The sequence below is a fragment of the Vigna umbellata genome, chromosome 6 (assembly GCF_029865625.1).
Source record: "Vigna umbellata cultivar VRB3 chromosome 6, Vumbellata_1.0, whole genome shotgun sequence".
Classification (NCBI taxonomy): Eukaryota; Viridiplantae; Streptophyta; class Magnoliopsida; order Fabales; family Fabaceae; genus Vigna; species Vigna umbellata.
Genome location: NC_142170.1, coordinates 38,662,525 through 38,676,603, shown reverse-complemented (window position 1 = coordinate 38,676,603; position 14,079 = coordinate 38,662,525). Strand labels below are relative to the sequence as shown.

General features: G+C 32.3%; 2 protein-coding genes across 8 annotated transcripts; one reads left to right on the top strand and one right to left on the bottom strand.

Annotated features, from left to right (window-relative positions):
- The first annotated feature begins 730 nt into the window (after window positions 1-730).
- LOC148197424 (uncharacterized) lies at window positions 731-4,087 on the top strand. Of its 4 annotated transcripts, XM_088092525.1 has the most exons (8): window positions 741-1,078; window positions 1,708-2,030; window positions 2,381-2,452; window positions 2,674-2,741; window positions 2,847-2,997; window positions 3,088-3,168; window positions 3,263-3,355; window positions 3,472-4,087. In XM_088092525.1, exons 2-8 carry the CDS (start codon window positions 1,776-1,778, stop codon window positions 3,565-3,567), a joined length of 816 nt encoding a protein of 271 aa, XP_087948651.1. In that variant the 5' UTR covers window positions 741-1,078; window positions 1,708-1,775; the 3' UTR covers window positions 3,568-4,087. The 4 variants fall into 4 exon arrangements, 3 of the variants coding, with proteins under 3 accessions (XP_087948649.1, XP_087948651.1, XP_087948650.1); XR_015780166.1 differs by having other exon boundaries at window positions 731-1,078; window positions 2,847-3,168; window positions 3,254-3,355; window positions 3,472-3,503; XM_088092523.1 differs by having other exon boundaries at window positions 739-1,078; window positions 2,847-3,168.
- Window positions 4,088-4,883: 796 nt separating this feature from the next.
- On the bottom strand, window positions 4,884-11,339 carry LOC124848271 (sulfhydryl oxidase 2). 4 transcript variants are annotated; one of them, XR_015780289.1, is made up of 12 exons: window positions 10,768-11,339; window positions 9,886-9,910; window positions 9,703-9,795; window positions 9,405-9,586; window positions 9,032-9,101; window positions 8,875-8,943; window positions 8,723-8,796; window positions 8,491-8,635; window positions 7,184-7,224; window positions 6,009-6,155; window positions 5,401-5,929; window positions 4,884-5,309 (listed from the first exon to the last, which is right to left on the bottom strand). XR_015780289.1 is itself a non-coding variant. In XM_088092987.1 (12 exons), the coding sequence occupies exons 1-11, from the start codon at window positions 10,989-10,991 to the stop codon at window positions 5,467-5,469; spliced, it is 1,533 nt and encodes a 510-aa protein (XP_087949113.1). In that variant the 5' UTR covers window positions 10,992-11,339; the 3' UTR covers window positions 4,884-5,309; window positions 5,456-5,466. The 4 variants fall into 4 exon arrangements, 3 of the variants coding, with proteins under 3 accessions (XP_087949113.1, XP_047181869.2, XP_087949112.1); XM_088092987.1 differs by having other exon boundaries at window positions 5,456-5,929; XM_047325913.2 differs by having other exon boundaries at window positions 5,504-5,929; window positions 10,768-11,338.
- Window positions 11,340-14,079: the final 2,740 nt, after the last annotated feature.

The following is a 14,079-nucleotide window of genomic DNA, read 5'->3' as shown; positions in this document are numbered from 1 at the left end:
TACATTTATTAACGTTACTTTTAATTATTTTTTATTCTCTTCTTTTTTAAAAAATACAAAATTTTTATATTTTTATAATATTTTATCTTTATATTTTGTATGAAATAAACGTGAAAGTTCCAACCATTTCACGTACAAAATTGTTGATTCCGTTATTTTTCTAATGAATTTTTTTAAAAGTGAAAAATATATTCTAGCAGGTAAGTAATAATTCTTAAATAAGACATTTGTGAAGGAAATTATACTAATTATACTAATTACTAAATACTAAATACATATACAAATATAACTAACCATTTAAAAATTGATTAAATATTTTTTATAAATAATCAAATGCCGATGGAAGTTATTGGATTGAAACGCTTGGGTGAAGTTCAATCATCCAGATAAGTCGCAATTTGTTGATACAAAATATAATTTTGAAAAAAAATTATTATAAAAAATAATCAATTTTATTTTATTTTAATAAAATATAACTAGATTACGGCTTTAACATAACAAAAGAAGACAATATTTGCAGTGAATAGTATAATTTAGCTTCGAATTATTTCTCTTAAAATCTATATTACAAATTTACACAAAATATCTAAGTAAAACTTAATATTTTTATTTATTTTTTATTTATTATTATTATTCAGTTGGGACACGTTGGTGGCACACCAAGCCCATGGGTGAGGTAGTTAGTTACGAAGGAGAGAGAAAAATTGGGATAAAAAGAAGAGGAAGAAACAGAAGAAAAATAACATTAACAACAACGGTGGTGAAATAAGGAAGCAAGAGAGAATCATATTCATGGCGGTCCCAACCTCTTCTCTCGCAATCAACATTCATTCTTATAAATAAGAGCACTCTTCAGACAACATAACAAAGGAAACTATCAAAATTCGCATCTGTCATTGTATTTGCCTTACACATCAGCCACACTCAATCTCTTGCTTCATTCCCAAACCTCTTCTTTCCCTCAAGTTTGTAGAAGGAGAACTTTCCCCCTTCTTTTTTTATCCGCAGTTCTCTGCAAATAAATGCAAAAAAGTTTCAAAAAGCTTTCTTAGCTTCAACAAAATGCGATCTCCTTCTTGTAAGATTCCCACTTCCTTTCCACCCTTCTTTTTTCAATTTCGATGCTTCTTTCCTCTTTTTAAGTCATTCTCTGCGTAAAGGTGCTTGCTTTTTGTTCTATTGTTTAGTTTTTTTCATCTGGGTATGTCTCCTCTTTCCCCCTTAACTTTTTTTTCCGTACTTTTCTATTTTGTCTAATATTTTTGCTCTCAATGGGACTTAATGGGTTCTGGGGGTGCACCCTTTTTTCAGTTGCTGTGTTTCTCGCTGTAAATGCAAATTCCTTGTTTTCTGACACGGAATTTTGAAATTAACGATTCAGTTTAATTTATCATTTTTGTTGATGTTTGTAACAGTTTCTTAGATTCGATTAACTTTCTTTTTTTTTTCAAAAAAGAAATATATTTGTTGTTGTGGAGGGGTGTGTTTGTTCCGCTTTTGGACCTTTGTGTTTATGATATTGACCCCCTATTTCAACAAGCATTATGTGGGGTCCAGCTAACTGGGAATATCGACATGAAGATAAAATTCCCCAATTTTATGAGCACCCAAACGGAAAATTTAACCTTTTCTAAATATGCTTCTCGATGTTGCTGATATGCATTTTTTTTTTTTGTTTCTTTACTTGCATTTGGGTTTCATTTCCAGAATTTCTGAAGGAAAGTTACATGGTCTAGAATTTCCCTGGAGTGTAGTAGTCAGTTGTGGTAATAAAGATGGGGGATCACTTTGAATTACTGGTCGATCGATTGCTTACTGAATCCACATTAGAAGCTGCAATTGAAAGCAGGAATAAGTCTATGTTGGCTGCATCCTCAGCAGTGAATGACGCGAAAATTGATCTCAATTTGATGAAAGTGGGTCTGGATGATATAAAATTTCCCGGGAAGCTGGTAGAATGCAGGATATGTCATGATGACGATGAAGATACCAATATGGAGACACCCTGCTCTTGTTGTGGTAGTTTGAAGGTTAGTTAATTTTCTAGTATATTCATAATCATATGCTTTGATAGGTGAAGTGATTGAGTATTTTAATTTGTATTGTTGTCATTTGTAACGAGAATTCATGGTGTCTGCGTTTCGAAATTTAATGGAAAACCAAATCTGTTGTGATGAACACTAAATTTAGTGATTTTATCTGGTTTATTATTTCTAAATTCTTAAAGTTATTTGTGTACTTGTAATTCAGTGACACGGTTGCATTAATAGAGGCATTGTTTTGTATGAACATAGCTCATAAGGAGTAATTTGTGGATTTAGTGATCAAATTTTTATTTAGCTCATATGAACATTATAGGCTTCTATTGATTTTTTTGCAGTACGCTCACCGTAGATGTATACAACGATGGTGTAATGAGAAGGGTGACACCACCTGTGAGATATGCCACCAGGTAAACTTAAATTTGTTCTCATCCCTAACTCTCACTCTTTCTGCATACTTGGCATCGTCTCAATTATTTGGGTTTCACGTGCTGTTACATGTCATATCTTTCACCTGATTTTGGTTGATTGGTTATTTTGGCTGTGTTGTAAATTTCGGTAATTCAAGCCTGTCAAATGATTAACTTGGTTTATTTTTTTAATTGGTGATTTCCCTACATTGTGAATTCAGCAATTCAGGCCAGGCTATACTGCTCCTCCACCACTATTTCAGTTTGGACGTATTCCAATGAGTTTCAGGTACCGTTCACGTAAAAAATTCTTACTCTCCCCCCCACAAGTTAATCTGTGAACCTTGTTTTCATATTTTCATTTTCCAATGTGCTTCCACGATGTTTATGTCAGGGGGAATTGGGAGATTTCAAGAAGAGACTTGAATAGTACACATTTGGTTAGCATGGTCCCCACTGATCAAAACGTTAACACTTCTAACTATGATCAGTATTCAGCCTCTGTTACAGGAAGTTTGATTTGCTGTCGTTCAATTGTTGTCATTGTAAATCTCTTGTCTCTTTTATGCATGTATGCCACTATGCCCTTACTCCTACTGATTGTGACATTTCCAATCTCTGTTTCTCTTGTGCAGTTCATGGTTATTCTGATTTTAAGACACACACTTCCCCTTGTAATTAGTGAAAATAAGGAGTATTCTTTCCCACTCTTTTTGGTACGTTTTGCATAACTCAACTTGTAATTTTAACAAGTGCATAGATCGTGCTCGTACTTACCAGGGTTTATTCAATTTAATGGAGTTTTGATAGCTGTTGTTGTTTCGGACTGTGGGAGTTGTTCTTCCAATATACTTCATGGTTAGAGCAGTGGCATTAATCCAGCGCCATCGGAGACAGCATCGAGTAAGTCTCTGCCGTGGATCAACCTCTTGTCTCTTTCCCATGCTTTACTTTATCACATGAATCATATATTTGCATAGAATGAAGTCTCTGATATTTTTGCTTGTTGTAACTGTAAGGAGCATCTTAATGCCTTGGCCATTTCATCTGACGATGAAAGCGAGCAAGCAGATTTGCAGCCTCAGCCTCAGCCTCATATCATACATGTACTGTAAAAATAGTGTAGCCGGTAACCACTTGAAGAAGTAATTGAAGGATGAAAAGCTCCTGGTTTAAGATGCTGCACTTTGTCTTCTGATTTTTTTTCATGTAAATTAGATGGAGACAAGTTTCTTGAGAACCTGGAGTTTGCTTAGGATGGGGACACTGAAATTCAGATGTTCGTAGCTCATAAGGAGGCATTGCATGCCACTTGTGTTACCTAGTCCCTCTGCTATAGCTACTCTTCGGGAAGTCTTGGAAACAGCAAGTTATACATTTAAATTACTGTTTATTTACCGATTGGAATTGTTCAGATGTACAGATAGAAATTTACAATTATAGAGAAAAATTAAATGGTTAGATATAAAAAAACGCATGGCATGTGTATACTGCAATCAAAGATCGGTAGGTACTTTTGGGGCATTAATTTCATTATAGGATGCTAGTTTTGTCTATCATCTTGAGTTTCATGTTATTTGTAATGGGCAGATTATCAATCAATGAAAAGCCATAGAAAATGACATTGTATATGCAGTAATATTCCCATGGCATCCTTGTTAGTCACTAGTTGAAACTCATGATCCAGGAGGGTCTTGATATGTGCGCCGCACTCCTTTTCAATTCTCGAATAGTCCTCCAATTGATAGTAGACATAATAGTCAATAGACCCTTGTTCTATTGATTTTCTTAGTATAGTCACACTCAAGTCCTAATCGGTCATTGTTACCTGGTCTGCTTTCATTTTTTCTTCAGTCCTTCGTAACCAAACAATATGATTCTCTAAGCCAAACGAATGACTCTTTCTGGCACTACCAGGTAATCTAAGTTGACAACTTTCTATGATTCAGTTACGGGAGCAGCATGAAGGTGTAGCTTTAGTTGCACTTGGATGGATAGGATGAATGCCTGAACCAATAATACACAACCAACCAATTCCTACTGTTTATTGTCAGTCAGTCCTCCTATTTTCATTATTTTTATCCCATATTTACAAATCGGGCTTTACTAAAATTTGTTTAATTTTTAAAATTTGCTATTGGATAACATTTACAGTTGAATGGATCTTTACAGTGGCAGAAGTACAATTCGTAACTCGTTGATTATGTGGCATGTTTGACTGAGTGTAAAGAAAATAGAGGAAAAGTGCAGTCCATCTAACGTAAATTTTATTACAAGAATTATTCTGGAGAATGAAACTTAAAATCTTAATAATAACAATCATTCACAGACAATTACCTGGTTGGAGATTTCTATAACTAGAATGGATTTAATTAAAGATGATTTAACATCAAGGAAACTGATAAAAATAAAAGCTCAACCGAACCATGAAGACCTTTAAATGATTTTAGACTTTGATTTCATTCAAATGTTTGGTAAACGTGAAACCGTACTATGTAAGTCAGGCCTTTTAGCTTATACAGTTACTTTGATATTGAAAAAATAACACCAAATTACAAAGCAAAAATGTTACATGTCGCGTGCTCCTTTCCCCCCAAAATCCTAAGGTTGTATAGTGTATAGTAGATGATGTGACTCAAGGCCAAAAAAAAAAGGTGAAAGAAAATAGCACAAATCAGTAATGGTGTCCAGAGCAAGAATTGTTTTCTGTACATTCTATTGATGAAGCATTCAAAAAGGAAGTTGGCAAGACTCTTTGGAGTAAGACCATGAATTGGATGCCTATGAAGGCTGCTACGCACCTCACATGCCTTGAAGTTTACTTGTCTACAATTCCTACTTCCACGTTCTCCTAGGCCTGAAACATTATGCAAACAAAAAGAAGTAATATATAAGAATCTCAATAACTCCAACATAATCTCTCACTCTATCTCTCTCCATATACCCACCCCTTTTAGTTCTTCAGGACCCAGTCATTGGTTAATTTTTGAAAGAGTTCATTACCCTCCTAATTATCAAATGTTCTTTAAAGAGTGTAGGTGGTGAAAATACTTCCGACTCTTTTGCTGCGAACGCCAGTAGCAAGCAAGTGCTCCAAAGGCACAGCTAGCAACAGCAATAGCCAATGCAGCTCCCACAGGCACCACAATTGCATTAGTTGCGACTATTAAATCTTCTTCGGCTCCATCATTTCCGTCAATATTCCTGTTCTTGTACAGAGACGCTAGTGTTTTACCGTAGTAATCAGTCAAAAACTTAAAGACCTCGTCTTGGTTCCATTCAATTTTGTTGCTCTTCTGATCAAAGGCTTTGTAACAGGAAGCGCAAAGTTGATTTGGTGGCCAAATAGTCTTTGGAAAATTGGGGTCAGCGGTGCCTAGTGATGCTTCTTCTTTCATCAATCTTTCGTTCACTTTGTTGTGGGAACTCCACAACCAGAGTGCAAACTCACGGGCCGTGTTGAAAGGACTAGTAACACTGAAAATTTATTTCGAATTACAGGAGTAGAAAGAAATTGAATTTGATCAACAACTTCAGTGATACTCAATTCCCTTACCTTGAACACATCTTGTAAAAATGTTGTCGGCATTCCTCACAGATGAAGAAGTTGTGAACAAAATCACATATTGCGTTGAATGTAAACTGACTCTCTCCATCCTCTATCCTCACAGAGAGTGAATGCAGAAGAACCCATAAACCACAGCTGGAACAACAGAGATAAGATGGGGCAACCATAGTCGTATATAAGGTTTGCAGAAGACATCTTATAAATGGTATCAATCATTGAGTCAATAAAGGTATTCTTTTGTTTGATTGTGATTGAACTAATAACAATCAAATTTATATATATTTTAAATATTCATCGTAACAAACAAAAAGAAACCATAAGAAATAAACTTAAGCAAAATTTTAAATTAGCATAAAATAACCATAAGTAAACATCATATACAGTTCAAACAAGTTTTTATCCTATAAGATAAAACCAATAAAGGATACCAAGCCATAAGTAAATATCATATACATAACTTTGTAGTATGGAATTTTATTTGACTAAGATAGTTTTGGTTGAATAAAAAATACAGTTCAAACAAGTTTTTGTCTGGTCAAATTAACAAGTGAAGATTAAATGAACAAAACATCAGACACATTGACCAGGTTTTCTGTCAAACCAGTTGGTGCAGTTAAAGATGCAAAATGGGTTCAAACCCGTAAGCTAACCTGTCTCACTATGGATTCGAACCAGATTAGAGTGAAAAAAAATTATATTTTTTCAAATGTAGGTCAAATTAAATCTCATTCACTTAATCCACAAGTTAAACAAGTTTGAATCAAGTTAAGTGTGGGTTGACATGTAACCCACCACCAACAATCCTTTATAATACCATTTTTTGGTAAATTTTTTTATCACAATTATTTACTACTCCTAATTATGTAGGTTGAAAATGTGATTTTTTTAAAATCTAGAATGTTGTTCAAAAATATTTGAATAGTTTGGATGTTCAATTTATTTTGTTTGCCAAATTATGTAGATTAACACTTTAATTTTCAGCTACTATCTTTATAAAGAAATAGGTGAGTACTTTGATTGTAGTGCTACCTATGATGGATCGAGTCAGGTTACAAGATTTATGGCTCAACAATGAGTCGGGTTATAGGGTAGTTGAAACGAAAAAGTTGAATATATTTAATTGAATACAAAGAACCAGACAAGATATGGCGGTAAAGTATTACCTGAATCCTCTGGTTTCATTCTTACTGCCACGACAGAACATCTATAAAAGAAAAGTCAAAATAAAAGAAAATAATCAGGTTTCAAACTAAAAATTCAAAATTTAATGAATGAAGGCAATATTATGAATTATAATAAAATAAAGATACTAAACATACTATGCATGTATCTTGATCTTCAAATCCCACCGAACATAGTATTTGAGAGAAAATACAATTTCACTAAATAAGTAATAACACTATAATAAGGTTATTTTTTTCACCAATTGCAGAAGACTATAAAGAAAGCTCTATGATTTTTTGTAGGGTTGACATTATAACCAGAGGAACTTCCATATGGGGAAGTTTGACACACATGCGTATGCATCCATTGTACAATTACTCAGTGTAACAGAGATGACTGCCTACATTTTCCAGGGTTTCCCCTTACATTTGTCATACAAAAAAAGGTGAAAGTGTTCCACACAGAACCAAAATAATCGTCCACTATATCTAATAAGGTGAAAGTGTTCCACGCCTTTCTCCATATTGGTACCTTACATCTGTTGCATATCAAAATGTTTTGGCCTTAGCATTGTTTCTCAAGGAAAATTTTACTATTGATATGCAAAGACATTGGACACTTCGATGTAATTTTTTTACCTATTTTGGCTCACTGATTTCCCTTTCTTTTTAGAAGTCCCTCCCTAGACATACCTTCTCTCTTGTTTTGTGTGGATGATGATAGGAACAGAATTTTCTGTATATTAAGAGAGGAAATACTTAGAACAGTGCTCTGATTACAGGGTAATATGAAGAACATATAGAGCATCAGAGAAGGAAAACTTCACTGAATGTGGCAACATTGCAATAGCCACTCACGACCAACTAGAGGATTCCCTAGCTCTCATCCTTCCACCCCCCCCCCCCCCCCCCCCCCCCCCCCCCCCCCCCCACAACAACCCCAATCTTCCTCCACACTTGCCAACGAAAATTCCACTTTGGCCCTTTACCCATGTATGAGTGCTTAACAAATAGTGAAAGCAATGCTTATCAAGCCAAATCTTTGTATAGGAAAGCCCTGAGGACAAAGCATGTGACAGACAAGTATACCAAACAGAATTTCCCATTGACATTAAAAAACATTCTTTTCTAAAAAATATAAAGCATGCTTGCAGATATTTCTTAGCAATAAATAATGAGATCCAACAACCATTAATAATTAATAACTAAACTACAATTAACGTAATATGGTAACTTTCAAAAAGGATTAAAATATTCATCAATTACAGAAATGTGTAAAAGGTGTAATACAAGTATTGATATCCTACCCAGTATCCGCGAGGCACATCTTTCCCACAAATCTTGAGGTTCCTAATTGAACTATTATCATCTTCCTGCTGCTTAGTTGACCAAAAATCTGTTGGGTACAAGTCATCGAAGCTCACAAGAAATTCAGCAGTACCCTTCCGGCATCTGAAAAGAAATTCAGAACACAAAAAGTTTGACACTAATCACTGAGCAAAGAAAGGATCATGCATATCAGCAAAACCTTTGTCTTACCTCCTAGAAGGATGATGAGCTGCCAAAAGCTGAAGGAACTTAATGAGTGAAGCACGAGTTTCTGGTTTTATCATCTGCCAAACATAAAGCATTTGTAGTATCACCCAAACCAATAAGCACAAAAGGACCAATAAGGGAAATAGATAATCTACCTTGTGCTCTAAGATGATGTCAAAAGCTGTAGAAGTTGCCTCTTCTACATCATAGATAGCTCTGGCAATCTTTCCAAGTCATGAATACCATAAAGATTAATATCTTCAAATATAAAACGGAAGGAAATCAAACATGCGAGTGCGTGAAGAAATGGACCTGTCCAGGATCTGAGGCATTGGATGAAAGAAGCTCATTTTGAAATTTCTGATCATCCAGGCCAAACGAACTGCAACATCATGAACATTGCACATACAACTTCCATCAGATTAAAGCAAATTATATTATGACAAATTTCAGCATCCATCAGATTTAACCTCATAATTTTAGACTCCAGCAGTTACAACTTCAATTTTTCCATACCGCCTAGTGCCCAGTTTGTAATCATTATATGTCTACTGAGTTGATATTCCGAAAATTCATATACAACATCTGGCTTTAATAAAATATTCTCCTATCATCATCTAGCCTAGATAAAATATTTACCTACCATAATATAATTATCAACAATGAGTTTATTTATGCATCATACCTGCCTAATTGCTTGTTGATCCAACTAAGTAACCGATCAGCAGTGCGTGCATCATCAATCACACGTATATCATTTTTATCTTGTTTAGGATCCCAACCACCGCCAACAAATTTAGAAGGATGGCTCCAAAAAAGCATAGGGTAATGACCAACAGAAAACTTATCGCATAGTTTAGTATTTATCTGTGCTGCCAAAAAATTGAAAATAGAGATACCAATTGCCAGGGCATGTTCAGTATAAGATATAAGCATAAATATCACCTTGGCCTAATTAAGAATGCAAGATAAGGTGCACGAACCTTTGATGCACAATCTACCCTTGTCATTAATATGATTCCTGGATGCACTGCGTCAGGTCCATTAAATAATCTGGCGACCTTTTCGTAGTGTGGCTACATTCAAATTTCAGTGAGATACCATGATGCGTTAAATTGTAACAGAAAACTAACAAAAAGCTAATTATACTTTTTAGCAAACAATACCTTATAATTCCTACATGCAGGGCACCTGATAAAGAAAGGGACAAAACAGAAAATGAGAATTTCTTGTCCTCATATTTCATTCTTAAAGATGGAAGAGAGGGAATATATAAAATGGTAAAAACTAATTCGCATGTTTAAAATAATCCAATTATCTGACAATAACAATATATATTTAAAACTATAACTAAAAATGACTTTATTCTCAAACATTTCTTGAATGTGAACGCCAATATCACTTCAGAAGTTTGCTGCACGAATATAAGTAATTAAGCAAATATAAATAAACAAAAATTGATCAATTAAAAAAATATGGTATATTTCCCAGAAATAATGTTTGATCAAACTTGAACCAGATTAATTATAAATTTTTAGACCATGTGATTCATCTTATTTTCTTCTCCTATAAGTTTTTGTTGAGGAGATTACTCAAGGAGGTCTGCCAGGAGGGAACAGGGTGAAGTGAACAAAAGATAACGACAATTTTCAAGTGAAGACTTGATAATATCCACTGTATTGTGCTTTTTTTAACCCTTCACTACCCATGGCATCAATTACCTTAACTAGACTAGAAGTACCCGTTGAAAAACCATCTACCGTAAAAAGCAAACTCAACAAACCAATCAATTAAAATTTCCAAAACCCTTCCATTAATTTGTCAAGAATCCATACTCTCACCTCGCAACTATTACTACAGATCCACTTTTCAGATCAAACCACGGAGTCTATCATCCAAAACAAAAAATACAAAAATAAAGAAACTCCCACCCTCGAAGTAAAATCCATAAAAGCCCAAACTTTTTAACACCCAAAAGAGATTCCACACAATTCCCCGACTAGAAACACATAAAACACAACGACTTAATACAAACTGCAAAAACTAACCAATGGGCAAAGAATTCTACAACGGCAAAAGTAGCAGGGGTTTCCTTGAGAACGGCATCGAAATTCGTGCCGTTCAGTTCAACGGCATAATCGGGATGATTAACAGCGTTCTTGACCTCTCGAAGGATTGAACGGCGCGACGCGAAGGAAGAAGACGAAGTTGCTGAACAGCACACAAAAAGTATGCAGAGAAACAGACCCAAATGTAAATACATCCCAGACATGGAAAACGGTGTGGATCAGAGGGCTAAGAGGATTAGGGTTTTGAGAGAATTGAAGAAAAGGCGAGCTTTTAGAAGGTGGGGAAGAGAGAGAAATGGATCTGTTATTACTGGAACAGTTTTCTTTCTTGTTACTGTTTATTGTGAGAGAGAAGGGTTTAGCTGTGAGTGGTTGTGTATGTTAGATTGAATTTGATGGGTGTTGTTGGGAAGGGAAAGATGAACCAGAAAAGGGTGAGAATTACGTTTCCATAAGCTTTTCTTTGCTTCGGATCAGAGATGGCGGAAGCACTTCTCTCAGACACCAAACCTTGAATCACTCTGTTTCTTCTCTTACCTCTCTTACGTAGTTTGTTACCAAACGTTAAATATTTTGTAAGAAAATCCGTAATTAAGATTTTAATTATTAATGTATAAGACTTAAATTCGTATTCTATAAAACTTTTTGTATTTTAATTTTTAAAATAAACAAATTAATTCATCATTAACCTATCATTTAATTATTCAGCTGTTGATAAAAAATTAATCATAGTAATATACATTAAAACTGATTATCAAATGTATTATATATATATATATATATATATATATATTATATATATAATTACATAAATGATGAATTGATATTATTATAACTTGTAGTTTTTTAAGAAAGTAGATCACCAATTAATATTAAATAAAAGTTAATAGGTATTAAAATGGTAACTTTGACCAAAATTAGAATAATCATTTATATAAACTCAATTTGAATAAAAAATCATTACATCATTCCATAATAATTTCCTTTTTCTTAATCTTGGAATAGTAAAATTATTGTGATATCATGATTCTTTTTTAGGCCTAACTCTCTTGTTTAAATTGAAAATACCATATTATTTCTTAGATATCTCAATATAATTAAAGCACAGTGTGCTTTCACATTTTTTAAATATCCTCTGACTTAATACGTTATTTTTAACCTATTTGTAATGTCAATGTTAATCCACTTTTAAAATGTCAATAGATAAACAAACAAACAAGATGAATCTATTGAGTTTTACTAGAGATATAAAATGTTAGCTATAATTAATTCAGTTAAAAAAATAGTTGAGAGGATGATAGTTTTAGATGGATTATAATAATCTCAACCACAAAAGTATGACACATATTTTTCTTTTAATTTCCATTATTGGTATTGCTCATTGCAATTTGAGAGTATACCTTTATCACAATGTCAATGTTATTTTCAATTTTACATTTATGGTTCTTAAGTAATTGCTAGTACTTTGATTTGATTGACTTTCTCACAACTTCAATGCAATGTGATTATTTTCTTTCAATTGCGGTCATCTATTGATTTTTCTTATTATTAAAGATTCCAATGTCAACTAAGTGTTTAATGATGATTTACTTTATTGTCTTTCAGAGACTTATGGCTTAAAATTCTCCGTGGTGAAATGTTTATTTTGCATTTGTTGGATTTGAATTTTCTGTTGTTTTTTTTTTGTGTGTGTGTGGATCTTTAAAATACATATACACAGTAATTTCGATATTTTAAAATATTTTTTTAATACATATCAACATGAATATATTTTGAAAAGTTAATAAATAACAGTGTTAAAATCTCAGCAGAGAATCTGTACTTGTATTAGTTGTAAGATTACATTTTATATTCCAATCGGAAAATTCTGGAGTTGTGGTTTTTGTTTTGTAATTAAATTTGTATTGTCATGGTTGCTTCTAATGTTTAGATTTTTCCTTGTGTTCACGTGTCACGAAGACACTAATAGACGTTCGAAGGGACTAAAATATGAGTACTGTGATTAATTGGATCATTAAATAGAAGAAATTCAAGAAAATTAATCAGATAACGAATTTCAATCCTACTTTATTTCAATATCTCAAATTTGTATTTTTGTTATTGGAGGACAAAAATTCAGTATTTGAAATATTGATATATTAAAAAATAAAGTATCATAAAATTGATAAAATAAAACTAATAATTATAAATATATGATATTAATACAATTATCTAAAATAATAATTATAATAATAAAATATATAAAAATTAATTATAGATTATGAATTTTTCAAAATATCAAACTTTTATATAAGTGATTATTAAAAGACTAATAAACTTTCAATAATATATTTGTTTCTTTATTAAAAACGTATTATTACTTAGTTTCTCATTTGTTAATATTGTAAGATGATTATTACAAAAGAAATAAATAAAAATATAAAAAAATAATAGGATAAGTTAGTATAAAAAAAATTATCTTAAAATAGTTAAACTATATTAAATATAAGGTAAATATGGATGAGATGCGATAAATTATATGTTTATATAAATAATTAATACTAAACTAATTAGATATTGAAATTTACTTGAGATTTAGTATTTATATTTTTAAATAACGATTCATGAAAATAATTAAATTAGTGGTCATAATCATATAAAAAAATGGTGGTTGGAAATATCTTATGTAATTTCTTTTTATTTTCAACCATCATTTATTTATTGATTAATAGAATAAATATTAATGGTCATAGGGATAACAACGAGTTGGATCGGGCACGGATAATACCTACCTGTAACTCGACCTGACAAAAAAAAATCATCCGCTACCTGCACATATATTCACTTAAAAAATATTCACGGATATCCGTAAATACTCATATATACCCACAAATATTAAAATAAAATATTTTTATAAATTATTAAAATAAAATTGCAAAAAATATATAAAATATAATATAAATTTAATTAAAGATAAATTAAAATTTAATTTTAATTAAATTTAACCTTATAAAATATAAATTAATATTAATTTTAGTTAAATCTAACTTAATAAAATATAAATTAAATATTTTTTTTTTATTTTTTGCAAGTAACGGATATAATATCTGACCCGTTTATAAGCGGATATTATACCCATTTTCCGCAAGTAGTAAATATCCACTAATATCAACTATCTATCGTGAATTTTATCCATTTTATATGTGTATATTTTTTGTTTTCCCTAGTCACTTCTCATGGTTGGTAATGAGAAACATATTAACCTATATTAAAGACATTGACACTTTGTTAAGATGAAATTCGTCGAGATGA

Excerpts from the sequence above, each read along its gene's own strand:
- LOC148197424 (XM_088092523.1), top strand. The coding sequence starts at position 1,776 with ATGGGGGATCACTTTGAATTACTGGTCGATCGATTGCTTACTGAATCC. Across the intron at positions 2,031-2,380 it reads CTTGTTGTGGTAGTTTGAAG|TACGCTCACCGTAGATGTAT; the intron begins GTTAGTTAATTT and ends ATTTTTTTGCAG. Across the intron at positions 3,356-3,471 it reads GCCATCGGAGACAGCATCGA|GAGCATCTTAATGCCTTGGC; the intron begins GTAAGTCTCTGC and ends TGTAACTGTAAG.
- LOC124848271 (XM_088092986.1), bottom strand. The coding sequence starts at position 10,991 with ATGTCTGGGATGTATTTACATTTGGGTCTGTTTCTCTGCATACTTTTT. Across the intron at positions 9,796-9,885 it reads CTGCATGTAGGAATTATAAG|CCACACTACGAAAAGGTCGC; the intron begins GTATTGTTTGCT and ends ATTTGAATGTAG. Across the intron at positions 8,636-8,722 it reads GCTCATCATCCTTCTAGGAG|ATGCCGGAAGGGTACTGCTG; the intron begins GTAAGACAAAGG and ends ATTTCTTTTCAG.